This window comes from Atractosteus spatula, chromosome 1, assembly GCF_055471065.1.
Source record: "Atractosteus spatula isolate fAtrSpa1 chromosome 1, fAtrSpa1.hap1, whole genome shotgun sequence".
In the NCBI taxonomy this organism is placed as follows: Eukaryota; Metazoa; Chordata; class Actinopteri; order Semionotiformes; family Lepisosteidae; genus Atractosteus; species Atractosteus spatula.
The window spans coordinates 39,773,263-39,793,717 of NC_142706.1; the positions used below are offsets into that span (position 1 = coordinate 39,773,263).

Genomic DNA, 20,455 nt, shown 5'->3' on the forward strand with positions numbered 1-20,455 from the left:
AGAAGCCTGGTTTGACTACACCACATATTTTGAATTGTGGCAGCCTAGCAGTTAATGTAATGTATGAAACCCGGTGCACAGGAGAGTTTGCTGGTTTTGTAGTTTTTTAGGGGTTTCCCTTTTTTAACTTGACAAAAGCTCGAAATCAAAGACATGTGCGGCAGTTCTTTCTAGCCACAGACATCATAGGAGGAGAGGTACAGGTGTAAAAGATCTCATTCAAATAGCAAATGAGCGACCAAGAAGACAAATACTGATTCACACTTAAAGTTTTCATGTATTCTACCCGAAAATATTGTCTGGGGAGGTATGTGCAAATTAAAGATTTATCACTGTAATTGAGAGCCCGTCAACGGGCTGGCTAATCCGTTATTCGTCCTCGGTCCCAAGGCGCATGCGCGCTCCCTTCCACGTAGACGCCTCCTTCTTTTGAGCCGCACACTTACTAGAGATCTTATGATATGCAGTCCGGAGAAACTGCCTCAAGAGCAAAAAAAAAAAATGAAGATCGGAGAAGTTTCTGGTTACCCGATTTCGCCCACCTCAACCCAGAGGGTCACCAGTTCTGAGTTATGTCTGCGCCGCCGCTACTGCCTCTGGCGCTGAAGCCCGGAGAGCGCCGGGCCGCTCTGAGCATGCGCGCCGTCACTGGCGTCGGGAAACCGGGAGAAGTGGGAGATCTTATTCGGAGCGGGATCAAGCTGGAGAGGATCGCCAGTCCCTCTCCCTCTGCCGAACCGCTTACAGGTGCGCTGCGAAGACAGAAGAGACCGGTCTGTGGAGGAGGAGGAGGGGGGTGGCCGCTGTGCGAGTGTTTGACGCCGCTGAGGTTTGTAGCTGCTCGGTTCATTTTGCCTGCACCACACACACCTGCTCGCCGAGCCTGGTGTATTCATTTGGCACTTGCCAGGACCAAATAAGGGGCAGTTCCATCACGATGCACCGCTAAAGGTATCCAATGAGCTAACCGATCCCGTTTAAATGGCCAGAAGATTATCTAGGTATATACTCTTAACAATGACAGTACTCGTGCTGCAAAGATGCAGGTTGCTGTTATACGGTGAAATCTGCGAGCACTGCAGAGGAGTCCTCATGATCGTCCTAGAAAAGATGAGACTCGAGATGTCATTGTTTGTGAGAGGCAGTGCTTTACTCGGCGTGGCTGCAGAGAATGCGCAATGTTTATACTAGAATGTTCTCTAAAAGGGAGGCCTCCGTCTATTGTGGTGCAGTTAGTTTGCTGTAGTGCCTGTATTCCCCTATAGCAATCCCCCTGGAGTCCAGTGTTGCTTCGATCTGAGCTTTGTTGACGTCGGTGCATAAGGATACGAATCGTCCTTTTTTGTGCTGACTAATTGTACAGCAGAGTTTCCGGTCCTTGGCTCTAATATAGCCTAACTCCGGCCCTTTGACAGGACAACTGTGTTTTTCATTAAGTGCAGGACGTTTTTGGAAATTTATGTATCCTCTTTCTTTTAGGTGGTGATGTACAGTATGTGGGGAGGGAGTATTTGAACAAAGAGGCTGTCTTTACACTGTAAATACTGACTTTATAACCATTTAGCCATGTACCATGTATAACCATTCTTGTACTGTACTGACTGTACATGGTTAGAAAGGGATGAATCATGCGGTTACTTTGGAGTCTGTGAAGTGTCTTGTTAATAATGGAACCAAATAATCAATTTTTTAAGCAAAGGTTCAGACTTAAATCGACAGAGAACTGACAAAGGAATCGACAAAGGACCATTTTTTTTGTAAGCCCTGAAACCATAATGTGGTTAATTGAAGTATCCACATAGAACTAGATTTTGAATATTATGTTGTGTTTAGTCACGACCTCCAGGTGGATAATTCATCAATGGGGCTAGGTTGAAAAGGATGTGGATTTCCTAGACAGATCACTTTACTCTTTATCATGCTTATTAAGAGTGCAAGGCTGCATGGTTTACAATACTGTGACGAGACGTATTTTAATGAGATTGTTTCACTGACCTTTCCTTGCCAAGACAGGGGCACACTAAGGTTGTCGCTCTTTGCACAACGTCACATATACAGTACAGATGGAACTTGGTTTATTTAATTTGCTTAATGATGCTGATTTTGCCTTTTATTTTGTAAATATTCAGTAATCTCCAGTAATTGAAGTTTTGTTAAAAATGTTTCCATTTGTACTGATTGTTAATGTAAATATAGCTAAAATCATTTTTAAATCACCCAAACACTCCCCAGTCCTTTACTATTTCCGTGTGCTGCTTATTTGCCTTTTATTATACATTATGAAACACCGACAGTATTTATTATTTTTCATATACTCACCTATAAGGCTCTGGATGGCTTGGCACCTCAGTACCTGTCTGAACTATTATCGCCCTACTCCCCACCTCGCAACCTTCGCTCTTCTAATTCTGCTCTCCTTACTGTCCCCCAAGCCCATCTACATTGTATGGGTGACGGGGCCTTCTCCTGTTATGCCCCCAAGCTCTGGAACTCTCTCCCCAAGGCTATCAGAGAGTCAGCTTCTCTAAACTCCTTCAAATCCAGACTCAAAACCCTCTTCTTCAGAAAAGCCTTTACTTAACTGGTTCCATCCTTTACCCCTCTGCTCTTCTTAGTACCACCATCCACGGTCTCCTCTATTGTAGTTGTATTGTTATAATTGTATATTGTAATTCTGTCTTATCTTGTGTATAATTCTTATTTATTGTTGTATTCTTCTTATTTATTGTTATTGTCATCCTGTAAAGCGCTTTGAGAAGCCACCTTTAAAGGCACTATATAAAATAAAGTTTATTATTATTATTATTATTATTATTATTATTATTCATAAATGTAGTTAGTTCCTAGTTGCATACCATGCTTTTTTTATTGCTCCTGGTACTTCTTCTTGAGAAGTTTTGACTGCCACTGATTCACTGCTCTGACTGCAGTGTCACAGTGCTGAATCTACTGACCTTTTCTGAGTGGTTTTACAGGCAGTACATCACATAATTTCCCTTTATCTGTGATCAGTGGTATTTGTAGTCCTCCATTTTCCACTGGTGTACAGAATTGTCTTTAGCATGTTGTTCATCTCATGGATGGAACATCACATTGATGGTATAAACTAAAACGTTCAGCTTTCACTAATACATATATTAACCTATGCAGTTCCCAGACCTCTTTATTGCAGTGTTTTATTGGCTTTAAAAATATTCTAGTCCCATGAGTCATCCTGTTGTTTATTAAGGGGTATCTATCAAGCTTTAATGGTACGGAAAGTGTTCAAATGTTTTTTGTGAATTGCTGAATTGGTTAAACTGTCAAGATTCACAAGATGTGTTTTTTTTTCCAATCACAATGTTTGTTTCAGTGTATTTGATGTTTTAATCCTGATCCTGATGTCTCAGAACATCATTCATTTTTTATGCTGGAGTGTTGTGTGTGGTGTTGGTGACTATCTCGGACTCCTTTGTGTATGTGTTCAGACAGTGAGGATGAAGCTCCGGTGGGGATGGACATGTCTGCTGCTGCTCTCCCTGGCCACTGCTGCCTGGACACATGAGGAGGATCAGGACAGCACAGGAGATGCTCAGGTGGAGGACTCAGACGATGCAGATTCAGAGACTGAGGATCCCACTCCTGACACCAATGTCTCATTCCAGGTCTGCCAGTACCATATTTGCCCATATTTAAATGGTGATCTTTTCTAAAAAAATAGTGCGCCAACCTTTTTTTTCCTAGTATGCTTGGATTTATTTGTAAAGCTACCTTGTGTGCCATAGATAATTAAACAGCAGAGGATTAAAACAGAAATATTTTTTAATGGTTAATGGTACCACAGTAGTGGCTTTGCCTCAAAATACTGGAAGTTTAACATTCGTATTACATTGTAGACGGATGTTTATAATTAGCTACATAAAAAATAATTTGCCTCTTATTACATTGCTATATATAAAACAAGCTGTATGCTTACTACTTAAACCTTGATTATTATGTTATACAGCATGTTTGCTTTTGTGCAAAGAACTAGGAAGTACAGTAATGAAACTCTAAGGTACATAGACAAAAAAATGGTAACACCGTATAAATCATTTATATTAACAGCCCTTCAGATGGGTATAGTCAATTTCTGGACCATCATAACAACATCAATAAAATGTAATGCAAAGACGTAATAAAATTTTGTTAACATTTAAAAATAATTTCTAAGGCAACTAACCGTCACAGCCCCATTTCAGATTGATACTTCAGTGTCATGCCAAATTCAGTTCAAGCACAAAATAAGTCCCTATTATGAACATGTATAGAACATTATCTGAATTCATTGTCTGCCTTCAGAATTTTTAGACACAAGGTTTTACTCTTGCTGTTCAAAGCATTAAATCTAGTGTAACTTGATTCATATACTAAAAAGTTTAAAACTGCCAAACATAATTATCATATTTTCCTTTGGAAACTATAAAACATTGATGTTTTTAAATCCATTTAAATCTTGATTTGTATCCACTAACCTTGTTAATGCAAATAACTTAAAATAACTTTGCCACGATAATCATAATTTCATAATAAGTCATAATTTCTGTGAAATCTTAGTTTAATAGAAATTTCCGAATATAGTTTTTGTGGAATGTGTTTTTAACAGCAGTTTTTCATCTGTTGTTTTTCCTTGAATGCACCCTTTTGTGATATTTGCAGGTAACATACAAGACTCCTGTCCCTACAAAAGAGGCATATTTCACAGAAACATTTGATGAAGGCTTGTTAGCTGGGTATGTATTGTTGCACACAAGAAATTCGAATTATGTCAATTATAAATGTACATTGTTGTGAGCAGTATTTATTTACTGTCTTCTTCACTCTCTAGGTGGGTCCTGTCCAAAACCACAAAAGATGGTGCAGATGATGACATTTCGAAATATGATGGTCAGCAGTGGTTTGACGCTTTTTTTTATTTTATGGAGAGTTTTGAGCTAAATACTAATCACTGCCATTGTTAGTTTCATTGTTATTTGAATTCCTACAATAACTTTTACAATTATTCTCCCCAAATGAAAGTTTTAAGATATTAAAACCATTCGTTTGAAACAGATAAAAAGTTATTTTTGCTTTTATTTGAGAAATATATATGCAAGATATGTTTTGCTGTGCTTCAATATGATCGTTGTTAATCTTTTTATAGCTGTGTCATTACAGGTGATGGTATCAGATTGTACCTCTCATTTGTTCTAAATAATACGGTAACTTAAAATAATAAAACTGCTAAAGAGATGACTCCTGTTCGCTAATGTGAGTTGAGCCTACATATAATTGTGGCTTTTCTCTACTGTAGGCTGATTAACTGAACAGATGTTGGCACAGAGATGGTCCAGATATCTTGTGCTTCATAGACATTTTTAATGTGAGGTGAAAAGTACAAGCTGGTATTTCCTTTATCGGACTCTTGATTGTCGCTGTGACCTCTTTCTCCCTCTTCTTTCAGGAAAGTGGGAAGTGGAGCCACTGAAGGAGAATGCCGTGCCTGGAGACAAGGGTCTCGTCTTGAAATCCAGAGCCAAGCACCATGCCATTGGAGCCATGTTGAAGAAGCCATTCGTCTTTGATCAGAAACCCCTAGTGGTTCAGTAAGTTTCTCCTTTTTTTTCCTCATAGGAGAGTAAACAGAAATATGTTCGCATCGCAGAAAACAATTTCGAGAATGACGGCAACTACTGTGAGTAAAACGTTGCTGTTTCCTAATGAATGTACGTCAGCTTTGAGAGCAGCAACAATTTAAAGCCATTGTAAGTGTCTTTTAAAAGAGAACAAAACAGAAGGACCACTTTGCTTTCTTGAGACACTTGTCTTCTTTCCATCTCAGCCAAAAAAATCAGCCATAAAAAATAATAGATTGTTATAGTCTTCAAACATAGTACAGCTGTAACACCACTGCAAAAAAATGTTCACATGTTTTCAGCCACTCATGAATTCTCTTGTTCTTAATGGCTTTGATTGTGGAATTCATTTTATTCCACATTTCCAAAAATGAGTTTTTACAACACTTTCTCAAAACATTTGAGGCTTCAATTTTTAAGCTACGGATTTTAATATAAAAAATCCGATATTGTATTTCAAATCATATAGTATATTTGCAGTACGTTCCTGTCACAATATTAACAGCTGTTGCAGTCCTCCATGCTTTTTCATTAACAGTGTATATCGGTTAACATTTGTTGGGTGAACCCTTTTATAGAGCTGCACAAGAAAAACAGTTTTTGAAGCTTATCTTTTGTTTCAGGTATGAGGTGAATTTCCAAGATGGAATTGACTGTGGTGGGGCTTACATGAAACTTCTGTCTGCAAGTGATGATTTAGATTTGGTGCGTAAAGAAATGCTGTTGCAATTAATACCGTAATATTTAGGTTGTATTTTTTAAACATCTCTCTGTATCAGTCGCTAGTTTCCTGTTTTAAAAAAATCACTTTTTTCATGTTTTTCAGGAAACGTTTAATGACCAAACTTTGTATACGATCATGTTTGGCCCTGACAAGTGTGGTGAAGACTACAAATTGCACTTTATCTTCAAACACAAGAATCCCAGGAATGGAGACTATGAAGAGAAGCATGCAAAACGGCCTGATGTGGATCTGAAGAAATTCTACACTGATAAAAAACCCCATCTGTATACATTGGGTACTACAGAATCTACCAATCTATGCAGCTGATTGGCATATGCTTTTATGCAGTTCAATATGTTGTTGTAGCTGTCATGTTTTTTTTCTGAGAATGGTTAAATATTGGGTGTAATTCTGACATTGTTCCATTTATGAAAAAAAAATGGGTTTGGTTGTGTCTTCATCAGTGTTGAGCCCAGACAACACCTTTGAAATCTTCATTGACCAAACAAGTGTGAGTAAGGGGAACCTCCTGACAGACATGACCCCTCCTATAAACCCCCCTAAAGAGATTGATGATCCCAATGATGTCAAACCTGAGGAATGGGATGAGAGACCCAAGATCCCTGACCCAGACGCTGTCAAGCCTGATGACTGGTGAGTGAGTACAGCTGTCTGGCTTTTTTTCCCATGGACATCAGAGCCAATGCCAGTTGTATACAACAAAAGTATTTACAGTTGTATGCAAACAACTGCAGATCATGTTTGTGCAAGCAATGCCGCACTGTGGACTGGTGCACCATTACTCCCGTGCTAGCTAAACCTTCCTGCAGGTCCTTTGCAGTGATATGGGGGTTTTGCTTTGCATTCCTGATCAGTCTACAAGCAGTTCTATCGAAGATTTTTTTTTGGTCTTCCAGATCTTGTCTTGACTTCAACAGTTTCCCTTAACTTCCGTTTCTTAATGACATTTTGGACACTGAAATTGCAAGCAGGAAGCTTTTAGATATCTTTTTATAGCCTTCCCTTGCTTTGTAAGAGTCAATTATCTTTATTATCTGATCCTCAGTCAGCTGCTTAGAGGAGCACAACACCCTGAGAGGTTCGAAGAGTCAGAGAATTTATTAAGCTCTGGAATTGTCATCACCTGACTTAGATTGAGGCCTAACAAGTCAATTAAGTTCTGAGACCTTACAAAAAAATAACACTAGTGGATCAACTGGACTTTTGCACATGCCACATTTACTGTTTTGTTTTTTTCAATCTGTTAAATTCAGCAAATAAATAGTAACTGTGCATTAAAAGTTGCAGAAACATGCCAAGTTTAAGTTTATTCACTGTAGAGGTTATTAACTTCTTTTCACTTAGAAAATCAACAAAACATGTAATTTGGCCAGGGGTGCCCAAACTTGTGCATACAACTATAGATCATTTAGTTAAGAAACATTGTGTGTTAAAACGGGTTCCGTGTAGTGTACTTTATGGCTTTCGACCAGGACACTTTATCACTTGAGATTACTGCGCATTTTACTGTGCACTAGCTTCAAGAAAAAATGCAGATTAAAGCATTTCTCCTGCTTCATTAATAAGAGTATAACTGATGTGTGTACTACAGGGCAAAATATAGAATTAACAAGTGGTGGTTATTACTCTCTCTCACTAGTTTATTTCCAGTAAAACAGTATCACTAAACACATATCCTTTACAAAAAAAAGATGATGAAGATCTTTTGTCATCATTCCTGATTTTTGTCTGGTCAGGGAAAGTGACATTTAAGTACATAAATTACCTAATTCAAATCAATAAAAGTGATTTGAGTTTTGGAAATATGGTAGAGAAAGGATACTTTTTCATGTAAATACACTGCTTCCTGAAGTAAAGCAGTAACTGCTTTCAGTTAACAAGAAAGAGCAATATATTTGCAATCTTTAGAATTACGCTGTAGCTGAGCTGTACTATGAGATGGTTTTATTAGAGTGAAAATAAATATATTCATAGTGTTTTACATTATTATGTATTACATAACAAATGAGTCGGAATCTCAGATCTTCTGAGGCCATTGAGAAGCACATTACGTTCCAGTTGAGGCTTTACACAGAAGTGTCAGATCTGTGTTTTATTTTTTGCAGGGATGAAGATGCTCCAGCTAAGATAGAAGATCCTGAAGCAACAAAACCAGAAGGCTGGCTTGATGATGAGCCAGAGTACATTTCAGACCCCACTGCTGAGAAGCCTGAGGACTGGTAAACTATCGCTGCACTTATCCATATTTTGTGTATTTTTTTGTTGGTTTTGTCTGTGTCAGAATTGTACTGTACTGTAGCTCTCGCATGGTACAAAAAAGGGTCACAAAAGTGACTCTTTTCATTACCCATACCCTTCCAGGCCATCTGGGTAATTGGATATCTGACAGAAAAGGACACACCTGATCTATCTTTAACAGCCACTGTGCGGTAGCACATATCCGTTGGATTCCCTGACATTTCTGTGATGTTAAAGAAGGACGAAGGCAGGTGCTCTGTGTTTGATGGCGATGTGCTTGTCCCAGGGATGAGGAGATGGACGGAGAGTGGGAGGCTCCTCAGATTCCCAACCCGGCGTGTGAAGCAAGCCCAGGCTGTGGGGTGTGGAAGCCTCCCATGATCAATAACCCAAACTACAAAGGAAAGTGGAAGGCTTCCCTCATCGAAAACCCCAGCTACCAGGTTTGTTCTGTCTGGCCTGCAGTGTGGAGAAGTGGTTAGAGCTCTGGACCCCAATGTCCCTGGTGGGACACAGCCGCTGTAGTTTTGAGCACGGTACCTCAGCCAGCTGGATAAATGGGTACCACAGTTGTGTATGTAAGAAATTAGTGATTGTAGTCTCCGTAAGACGCTTTGAATAACAGGGTCGTCCAGATATTAAAATAAATCATAGGGTCTTGTTCGGTAGGGTTAGATTTTTTTAGAGTTTCTTATGCTCTCTGAAGAATAAGGCAGATTGCTGGATTGATACAAAACAATAAAAATGAATGTGGATGCACATTATTTTATAGAATATTCCTAATTTAGTTGTGTTGTCACTCATTAAGAAAATCCCTATTAAAAAAAACACTATGTTAAAATTATTTGTTAAAAACATTGCTGTGTAAGGTGCTTTAGCCCCAAAGACTCTACATTCATTCATCTTGTAATGAGCATTATTGAAGCATTTGAAGGGGCAGATCCTGTGAATCTCCAAATATGTTTTTCCATACGTTTGTCAACGAAGATTAGAAATCATAAATGCATAGGTAGAGAGAGGAGCTGTGGTAGAGTGTGGTATAATTTTGAGGTCTTCATATCTTTTGCAAACAAAAGAATGAAGAAATGTTATTATCTTAAATTAATATCCAAATAGAAGCATAGTGTTCATCCCAGTAAAAATTAAAACTCTGTTATGTTTAATGTAGTTCTACAGTAGCTACAGAAAGACTAATTAAACAAGCTTTATTAAGAGAGATCTCTGCAGTCAGCTACAATAGATGTTGCATGGAAATACTTTCTCTCCTCCTAATTCACATAGAAGCTGCTCTTTTTGCTTGCCAGAATTACATTTAAAAATGCTGTCCCTCGGATATCTTGTGTCTGAGTTTAAAACCTAGGTCTTCTTACCCCTCAGTCAATGAGTGGAAGGGAAATGTGATTGGCGGAGTGGTGGCACTGTGGCTAAGGATCTGCGCCTGTGGCTGGAAGGTTGCCGGTTCAAATCGGCTGGCAGAGGAATCCTACTCCGTTGGGCCCCTGACCAAGGCCCTTAACCCCAACTGCTCCAGGGGTGCTGTATAAATGGCTGACCCTGCGCTCTGACCCCAAGCTTCTCTCTCCCCATCTGTGTGTCTCATGGAGAGCAAGCTGGGGTATGCGAAAAGACAAATTCCCAATGCAAGAAATTGTATATGGCTAATAAAGTGATCTTATCTTATCTCTTATCTCTTATATTCTGAACGGGGCATGTTTTTGTGCTCCATTGAGAATTATTGCATGCGGCATTGAAGTGCTCTATGACTGTATGTTGTTCAGGTCTTGCATCCTTTCCCCTGTTGTTTCCCATAACCTTTAATTCAGTACTTCATATTCTGACTGTCGGAATGTCAATTGTATTTCCTAGGGAATTTGGAGTCCCAGAAAAATCCCCAATCCAGATTATTTTGAAGACCTTCATCCTTTCAGAATGACCCCTTTCAGTGCGGTTGGCTTAGAGCTGTGGTCTATGACCTCGGAAATCTACTTCGACAACTTCATCATCTGTTCGGACAAAGAAGTGGCAGATCGCTGGGCCTCTGACGGCTGGGGAGTGAAAAAGTTGGTGGCCAGTGCCAATGAGGTAAAGCAGTTTCTTTCCCGTAGACTGTCATACTTTCCTCTGTTTTGACTGTGTTTCTTTAATTGCTGGTTCCCATTTTTACACTTTTCTGTCCTTGTTGTATTGGACTGTGCCATAAAACTAATTCCCCCAAAAGGGATAATAAAGCTAGAACTGAATTAAATAAACAGAAGTCTTTTCGGACTTACAGATAGTAAGATTCTGTCATGAGGATGTTATTTGGTTCCTTTATAGGGAAATGTAACTTATTGGAATCCATTAAGCTCTGTTGATGAATCTTATAACCTTGCCACTGCTGTTTGTTTTGTCAGCCAGGAGTGTTCAGCCAGTTGATGGCTGCTGCAGAGGAGCGTCCTTGGCTCTGGGTAGTGTACATCCTGACGGTGGCCCTGCCAGTGGGACTAGTGGTGCTCTTCTCCTGGCCCAGGGTAAGCCATCAGCCAACAAATACATTTAAAGCTTACTAGGATAAGAACACAGTCAGGTTCTCTTGTTGTTACTATACCCTGAAAACGTGACCAAACTGACATTCATATTTAACGTAATGTTAGTGTGTGAGACACAGTACCACAATCAGCAGAATTTTAGACAAGGACGGTAAGTTTGAAACAGATCTATGGTTCCCCAAACTGAGCAATTTTGTAAACATTTTCTAAGCAAGGCAATGGCTGCAGCAGCTGTAAATGCTGAGGTCACAGTTCCAGGTATTAAGAATTGACTGATGTTTGTAACTAATGCTTTTGTTTCTGTTTTCAGTGCACTCTTCAGTGCTGTAGAAAGGGGTTAATCAGATAGTGGGTTTGATTTCTAAATTAAATCAATTAGGGAGGTGTGTTAGAAGAGGATGATTACGTCCATCTAAAGATGTAATTTTCCTATCTCTAAATATGCCGTAGGAAGATGAATTAAAAAAAAACTTTTTGTACATGTAGAATAGGGGAGCGGGAAATGTGTGGAAAATGTGCTTTAGGGTCTAGCATCAATTAATCCAGATGAATGTCCACTGGAATGCCAACATATCTCTTTTGTCATTTTTAGGTTAGATTCAAAAGGAATACCCATTACATTACAATAATTAGTATTTAATAGTTTTAGACATCATTAGAATCTGCAGCAATAAACCTATATCTTGCATGCATTGGCCAGTTCAGTTTATCTACTGTATAAGAGTAGGCTTGGTGAGCAGGCATTTGACAGTGCTGTCATCTGTGTGGTGTTTGGTTTGTATATTTAAGAAATCTGATGAAGCCGCCAGCTACAAGAAGACCGATGATGTTCAGCATGATGTGCTGGAGGATGAAGAAGAGGAAAAGGAGGAGGAGCAGGAGAGAGAGGAGGAAGCTGACACAGAGACAAGGGCAGACACTGGTAAAGCAGGTCAGTTCAATATTCATAGTAGAGAAACTCATCTTACTTTTACTTTCATCTGCAGTCTACCCTGACTGTGAAGAGCCATAGTCCTGTAGGTTTTATGGGTCACCATTAAAGCTCCAATCTGTAAAATCCACAGACAATATTGTTTTGACCATTTAAGCAGGTGATTTATTCAACTGAGTAGTTTAAAATATCACAGACTTATATTGTCAAGTGGATTTATTTTATGTAGCAAACATTTTTTTATTTTTAAAATTGTGACTTAGAAGAAAAAGGTATGCCATTCAGTTTAGCAAGTGAGAAAACTGTTTCTGTAACACAAAGTTTAATGTAATAAGTGTCTAAGAATTAATAGAGGAATAAGAAGGAAAGATTTCAGGAATTCAAAGCTGCATTGCAATCTATCAAATTAAGAATTCATATGAAAAAAACAGCTCTCCAAAGATGAGACTGTAGACAGTTCAACACCAACATTATAAGAAAATCATACAACGATTTGTAATGTTGTATATGATGGTTCTTTCAGTATCACAACACTGGAACTCCAGGTGTTTTTGATTAATTTTGTGCTGTTTGCTAAAAGCACATCACTTTTTTTCTTGCTTGTATCCACTTCAGTTGGATTTTAGATAACATACCATTCTTTCCTTTGTTCATTATTGTTCAGCATAAATGAAGACTTTTTTTGCCTTGAATATTTTTTTCAAATAAGCTGTATTTTAAAGCCCTGTGGGCAACATTATACTATATTTTTCTTTTTCAACCAACCCAGCATTGAATCAGCAGTTTGAAAACAATGTGTTTAGTACACCATTATGAACACCGCAACACTGCAGGGAGAATGAAGGCTGTAAAACTTGACTCTGAAAGCCACTGTTGACCTGTTCCAGAAAGACCTGCGGGACAAAGCTTATGAATTGGATGACTGACGCGTTCATCTCTCACTCGCGGTACTCACAGGTTTGCTGTTGTGAGGCACAGGATACCCGTTGCACCCCAGTCTTAGCCTCTTGCGTGGCTAAGGGAATCCCGAAAGCAAATGACCCCGGAGGTCAAACTGTCAGTTTTTAAGATTGGAAGTGGCGTGTGACCATGTGACTCCATGTGCACTGGAACACTTTCACATGGGATGGGATTTTAAAACTCAGCAAAGACCCAATGCTGAATGTACAAATTTTAAATTTAAGGGCAGTTTTAAACTCTCATCTTTGGGCAGGTTGGAGGAGTCTACCTAAACTCCCATCTGAGACCATGGGTTCCTTAGCTGTGTGCTGAGATACAATTATCACAATTGACTATCCCACACAATGTGGGTATATAATAAAATGTAATGGGAGATTAAAATCTAAAAACCAGTGTTGACCTGTCTTGGAGTACCCAGCCGTAACGGAAATCATATGGCCTGGTTTTCAAATAAGTTGACATATGAGCTGTGTTTGGTTATCCAGTGATGTTGAAAACGCGTAAATGTAGCACTCTTACTTAGAAAAAATTGTATAAGCACATAAACCTTAGCAGAGTATCTGTGTTTTGCTTAATCTGTTATTATTGTTAAAACCACTACGTGATTCCCTTATATTTAGTGTATTGTTTATAAGAATCTGCCTGTGAGGGGTTAAAGGTTCACCTCAAGTTAAAGAAACTTCTAGTAAGCTCTGAGCTGACTAGTGTTTGTCTTGCTTTTGTTTCTGAGATATAAGGGATTATTTATGGGGGAGTAAAGTCAATCAGCCCCCTACAACTATGTAGGAGAACAAAACCTGGTTTAATTAGTATGGTTAAATGTAGCATATGGTAATTCATATAATTCAATTCATATGTGAATTCACACTACACTCAGTTAACAGCATAATGCATATTTATGAGCAAAAAGAACTAGTCTGGATTTTTTTTCTTTCAAGTACTGTCTGTAGCTGTGGATTTATTTTAAAAGTAGTTAGCTCAGCTATTTACTAGCCTTGAGACAGTGTGATGAATGCTTTGCAGATGTTCTTGCAGTTCTTGCACAAGAATTAGTGCTGTCAGATCCTATTAATTTTGTCTGTTTAATTCTAAGTACAGTTTGTAAATTCTGTATGATTGAAGAAAGAGTATGATTAATTTGCCTACTTTCTCCTAGAGTGGCAACTGTACTGTTGCCACTGTACCAGCAGCCATATCACCCTGCAACTCACAACTGGCAACCCACTGAACCTAAGCAGGTGTGAGCCTGGTCAGTACCTGGATGGGAGACCTCCTGGGAAAAACTAAGGTTGCTGCTGGAAGAGGTGTTAGTGGGCCCAGCAGGGGGCACTCACCCTGCGGTCTGTGTGGGTCCTAATGCCCCAGTATAGTGACGGGGACACTATACTGTAAACAGGCGCCGTCCTTTGGATGAGACGTAAAACCGAGGTCCTAACTCTCTGTGGTCATTAAAAAAATCCCAGGTTGTTTCTCGAAAAGAGTAGGGGTGTTACCCCGGCGTCCTGGCCAAATTTCCCATTAGCCCTTACCAATCATGGCCTCCTAATAATCCCCGTCTATGAATTGGCTTCATTACTCTGCTCTCCTCCCCACTGATAACATGTGTGGTGAGGGTTCTGGCGCACTATGGCTGCCGTCGCATCATCCAGGTGGATGCTGCACATTGGTGGTGGTGGAGGGGAGTCCCCATTACCTGTAAAGCGCTTTGAGTGGAGTGTCCAGAAAGGCGCTATATAAGTGTAAGCAATTATTATTATTACTTGAGTCACGTATATCTCTGTCTGCACTAAAGCAGACAGTTTGGGACAATCATCTCACATTAATGGCATTTCTCCTGAATTTCATCTGACTTTCTGGCCCCAGTTAGATGTTCTTCTGCTTGAAATGATGCATACGGCCGTTGAGAAACTTTTTGAAGGGATGTTAATACTGCAGTTAAATCTCTTTTACTGAAAATAAGACAAAGATTTACTTTCTGAGAGCTATCATCCTGCATCCTGTTCTGATGCCAAGCTCTATGTTAAGGTGCTACTGGCTAGAGGCCTGTATGATCAAATGAGTAGACTGTGATCAGTGATTAGGGAGGTTTTCTTAAAATGCATCTTCCACCTCCTCTACATTATACATGCAGCTACAGACGTTGCCATATATTTCATATGAATACCTAGGGTTGATCTTCCCAGCTTTCCATCTCTTGGAGCAATCCAGTGTTTGTCACTGGTTTCCATCGCACCAAAAACGTAGAGAAATGTCAACGAACAATGAACTTGCAACATGATATGTTGTTCATGTGTTCATATTTCATCTTATGTGACTTTTCAAAGATTTCACAGAACACCTGTTAATACAATATATGAAGGCACACCACTTGAAAAAAGCTGGTCTAATCACACCTGTTATTTGCCTTGTTTTTGTAAACAGAAGTTCTTCAGTCTACTATTTCAGTCTGCATTTCTGTCAGCAGTATTCACCACTGCCCATCACTTTATGGTGAAATTTATATTGGTGCATGTAATCCTTTCACCGGGATATAATTTATATTTTTAACAGGTAAATGCGGACTTAAACTGGTGGACATGTTTTCCCAATTCTCTTCAGTCTTAACTAAATCTTTAGAAATACAAGTAAATTTTAAGTTCTATAGAAAGGGAAGTGACAGTGTGTTAAATTCTCAGTGCTATTACATAATGATTTTTTTTATTTCAGTGTTGTTTTGTCTTTACCTGACACTACTATATCTGGACATCCACTTCAGGAAAGCCTAGTCTTTTCATATATGCTTGAAGATTTATTGTAATGTTAGATTAGATGCTGTAGTTTACATTTTGGACAAATTATTAAGTACTTAAATATAACTTTGTACAAAGATTCATGAAATATCTTAAGACATGGCACACTCATTTTCCATAATCATAAACACCTTATACGTAAATACCCCCCCATTTTGCATTCTGATTCATAATCTGTAATCTCAATATGAGCTTCTTGGCTCTTCTTTATTTTTTTACTTACAGCTCTATTCTGCAGTGCATGTCTATGTACCTTTGCGAGTGAGGTTATCTACACACATAATGTTCAGTATAATCTTTTGGAATTCATGGGCGAATTAGGATTGGTGTCCCATATTTATTTTTTCTTGTAAAGACTTTGTACATATGTTTAACTGCTGCTGTCATTTGTAAGAGGAACATAAATGTTACAGATTGTCTCCTTGTAAATTTGGGAAAGTACAATTTGACCAGTTAACTTAATTTTTATTCACTATGCCTCTGAGGTGAAAATTATACAGTATTCTACCATGTGAAGCTAATCCAATTTTCTTTGTCACTTTTTGTTCTGTTTCTGAGAAATTTAAAACAAACCAGTTCACAAATTGCACACTATGTCTTTAATATTTTTACTTTTTTGAGATCTGCTTTGGTGCCTTATGTAACTAACCCTCAATAATCATTTTTCACTTAAAAATGTGCATAAGTATCACATCTGTATTAGATATTTCTAAATCTGGGGATATAAATTAAGCATGTCTCTATATATTGTAGTTATATGCTGCTTTCTGTTTAATACTGTATAACTATGATTGTCCCAGAAGAGGAGGAGGAGGAAAAGAGGAGTGATCATGAGAGTGGAGCTGCTGGAGACAGTCAGGATGAAGAGGAAGAAGACAGCAACAAATCTAACGAGACTGCATCAGATGATGAGGTAAGCCATCTGGACATTGCGTTACTGGTTTATCAGCTGCATCCACTGGTGAGGTAAGTAGGAATGGCTACAAGGAGCATTATGGTACTAGAAAACCCTTTATTAATTTACCTTTTGTGTACATGGGAATTTTCCATCTTGAATATCATCTACTTAACTATATGGACATAAATATTTCAAAAGGTTTTTGAATACATAACTTTTTTTTTAATTATCAAAGATAATATTTGACAATGGTATTTATTTGGACATGGAGGGCTGTTGGACAGAAGTCTGCTTTCTTTGTTTTTCAGATGAAGGATGCCGATGAGAGCATAGGAGATGGACCAAAGCAAACAGCACGCAAGAGACGAGTACGAAAGGATTGAATTAAACCTTACAGCAATTAGGGGAATTAACTTCTCCCCCCGCAGTGCATGCACAACAGCATGCAGGCTCCGCAGCTGCTGGCTGATACGATCCATTAGATCTTCTCCTGAACCACTTGTGTTCCCTATTAATTCTTCCCACCTCTGTCCTAACTTTGAGTCTTCACTTAAAGATGTTGCTTTTTTAAGGTATTGTTGCAATGTTCATATTGAAAAAATATTAAGATGAAAAAAAAACGTATTAACAACAAATACCCATTAAGGTGTATTTTGCAGCAACATAATATTCAACAATATGTACAATTAAAATAGAGCAGTTTTATACAGTGTACATAGTAAAAAACAAAAGAGATTAGAGCTATAAAAGCAGTTGAGCTGATTAAATTGTACGTCTAGATTGAAATGTTTGCTAAATGAGTTGCAAAGAAAATAATAGCAGTTCAGAATTTAAGTTAACTAGTGTCTAGTTCTGTACTGAAAATAAAATGCACTGGAAGTATCTTAATATATTATTTTTATGTAACTTATTTTTGTTTTTGCAAGACAAATGATTCCATTTTACTGCATTTATGAAGTTTTAAGCAGTTATCACTTTGATTTTTGTGACCCAAAGTTGAAAGCTTTGCAAAAGCACACTGTTCTTAAAATCTCTCTTAATTCTAGAGTTAGAAAAATATATTCAGAAAGTTTCTGAACCTTCAAATGGTGGACTGACTACATTTTCCGAGTTTTAATGTTTTTGCCATACTATAGCAGATCCCTGTTGAAAGATGTTTGCAAAATTTACATTGCTTTTGAAAATAAATATTTAATACAAGTTATGGTCTATTTGCTTTTTGTGTTTGAAATAGTTCCTCAAACCAGAGTTCTTCAAATCCAGGTCTTGAGGGACAGAGGATCCTCTGGTTTTTGTGAGATCCTAATTAACTGAAATAATTGAAATATTTATTTGCTTAAATGAGTATTATTAGAAAATAAGATAGTATGTACTTGTCACTTGAAATAGTTTCATAGGGTTACAGATACATATCTATAAAAACTGCATTGTGAACCTTGAAGATCAGATTTGGAACTTAATAAACTAAATTTGAAGAACTTTCTTGACTAACGTTTTTGTGCTCAAAGTATCAAACTCCAATAACATGTAAGAGTTAATTGGAGACATTTTATGATAACTTATTATATATCATATACATGGATTCTCATGCTTCATCTTATTAGCAGTTTTACTTTCCACATGTTAGCATTAATGACAAACCTGAATAAAAATGACCACAACAGAATCCTGATTTGTAAGCTTAAGTTTTTTTAGAAAGTTGAATTCCTTATTGGTGTAAATATTTAACCCTTAAACTGATCAGCAATTTATTGATGACAATGGGCAAAATCATATAGTATATTCATCTGACTACAGCTCTTTACAATGCATTACTGTTACATCTCTAAGGGACCAGATTATTTAAATTTGCAGAGTACAAAGAAAATCTCTTTGAAAAATAGAGAGCATAATTAATTTACAGTATATGCTTCAAAGATGTACTGTACTAAGAGACCTTAGGCTTTATTTTATATTTCTAAATGTTTAAGTGGTGAGTTCTGAAAGTTTAGTTGGATCTAAAACCACAGCATAAGTACTCTACTGAATATTCTGTAAATTAGATTGGTTACTTGTTTCAACATCGAGTCAGTGCTCACTTACCATTTTAACCAAAAACATTTTATATTTTCCAATTTGGGAAAGTCAAACACTTAAACTAACAATTTGTAGACATGTTCTGGAATCCATCCATCTATCCATAATTTTAAAATATATTCTAATAACACCTACAGACTATAATAATATGCTTATTTTAACTATATAATAATAATATAGTTCTTCTGTTATTATCAATGAGTATACTCCAAGAAAACCCAAAATCTTCAACTTGGATCAAAGGTCAACACTCAGGGATTGTGGCTGTTGAGCCAGATCACTGATATTCGTGTTTCTGTCCATTCATTGAAGATCCTTCACCTTCTATATCAAATAAGGTAAGTAAATCAAGCAAGGTGAAGGTAATAATACATACTGAAGTAAGAACAATTACCAATTGCAATAAAATAATGTTGCCCGTTTATGTTAAATGCCATTTCATCACCAAGGCTGCAATTCAAGTTAGATAACAAATGAATTGACTGAAAATTAAGAGCCTTAAAAATGTATTTGCTGTGCATATTCAGAATAATATCCTTACACCACATTCAATAATTGCTGTTTCTTATTTTTCCCTCCTGGCAGCTCCCCCGTGTAAAAGATTGAGAACTTAGTACAAGAGAAGATAAAGAACTCAGGCACAAGGTTTATGAGGAAGCCATTGACACCAAGCCTGCTCAAGCAATTCATTTCAAAACTCTTCAAGTGCTTTTAAGCTTTCTTTGTACTCAGCTAGAATTCCTTGTTCCCTCCTTATTTATTTCATAAAAAAAAAACAGAATTTGTGAAAAATGGGCTCCCATTTTAGTGCATGAAATGATAAAGTAGATCTAAAAAGCACTAACCATGACTTATTTCACAGGGTGTTTTACGACATCTGCTTTCTTGAAACGCTTCTGCCTCTGTCCGGTCAAAAAAATCTCATCCAATCTTTGTCTCAGCCTCTGTCCAGTCAAAAGGAGGTGGTCACACAGCAACGGTGCCAAGTGCTTGTGCTGCCACAAATCAAAACTGTTTCCACTCTTTTTTTTTATGAATTGTTCTTAGGGCTTGTCAAAAATCTTAGGTTTACTGTCCATTTGCAAACATATTATATAAATTGAAGAATTACAGCTTATTAAATAAAGTAGGAAAGCCTGAAGTCACTTTAGCTGGTCCACAGTTCTTTAACTTGGCTCTGTGCTATGTAGCTGATTTGACTCAAACTGTCATGTCACGAATGTATTAAATTTGCAGGGACATTGAATATCTCTTAATTTCTCTTAATTGGAATGAGAATATTTTGATGGCACATTTTACAAAAAACAGAAAATGAATCCCATGTTCCTGAATATAAGCAAACAGCAGAAGTGGCATTTTTTTAAAGAACATTCAGGATATTCTGTTAATTTTTGTAATACTGTATCACTGAGATTCTGTTCAATGAACATGTGAATGTACAGGGTGCATATAAAAATAATAGCCTTGTTCAGGCATTGGTTTTGTGATGGCCTGCCGAGCTATAAAACCATGATGCATAATCAGACCAAAGGGAATGGTGTTAGTATTGGGAATCACATGCTGTAGGATTATCATTTGTGAACACTGAAGTTATACCCAGGTGAATGAAGCTGTAACACAGGCATCTACTGTTGTGTATAAGAAAGTGTTCTCTGTG

At 37.8% G+C, this 20,455-nt stretch overlaps 1 protein-coding gene across 2 annotated transcripts; it reads left to right on the forward strand.

Moving 5' to 3' along the window:
* Positions 1 to 438: 438 nt before the first annotated feature.
* clgn (calmegin) lies at positions 439 to 17,922 on the forward strand. 2 transcript variants are annotated; one of them, XM_088924668.1, is made up of 15 exons: positions 439 to 829; positions 3,468 to 3,644; positions 4,678 to 4,751; positions 4,847 to 4,905; positions 5,462 to 5,603; positions 6,257 to 6,338; positions 6,460 to 6,652; positions 6,822 to 7,011; positions 8,484 to 8,597; positions 8,903 to 9,059; positions 10,483 to 10,698; positions 11,010 to 11,126; positions 11,934 to 12,075; positions 16,625 to 16,737; positions 17,031 to 17,922. In XM_088924668.1, exons 2-15 carry the CDS (start codon positions 3,477 to 3,479, stop codon positions 17,103 to 17,105), a joined length of 1,842 nt encoding a protein of 613 aa, XP_088780794.1. In that variant the 5' UTR covers positions 439 to 829; positions 3,468 to 3,476; the 3' UTR covers positions 17,106 to 17,922. The 2 variants fall into 2 exon arrangements, with proteins under 2 accessions (XP_088780794.1, XP_088780879.1); XM_088924753.1 differs by having other exon boundaries at positions 16,628 to 16,737.
* The last annotated feature ends 2,533 nt before the right edge of the window (positions 17,923 to 20,455 follow it).

Bases quoted from the DNA above. Each gene is read 5' to 3' on its own strand.
- clgn (XM_088924668.1), top strand. From the start codon at position 3,477: ATGAAGCTCCGGTGGGGATGGACATGTCTGCTGCTGCTCTCCCTGGCC. The intron at 5,604-6,256 runs GTAAGTTTCTCC...CTTTTGTTTCAG, and splicing joins CAGAAACCCCTAGTGGTTCA to GTATGAGGTGAATTTCCAAG. The intron at 9,060-10,482 runs GTTTGTTCTGTC...TGTATTTCCTAG, and splicing joins TCGAAAACCCCAGCTACCAG to GGAATTTGGAGTCCCAGAAA.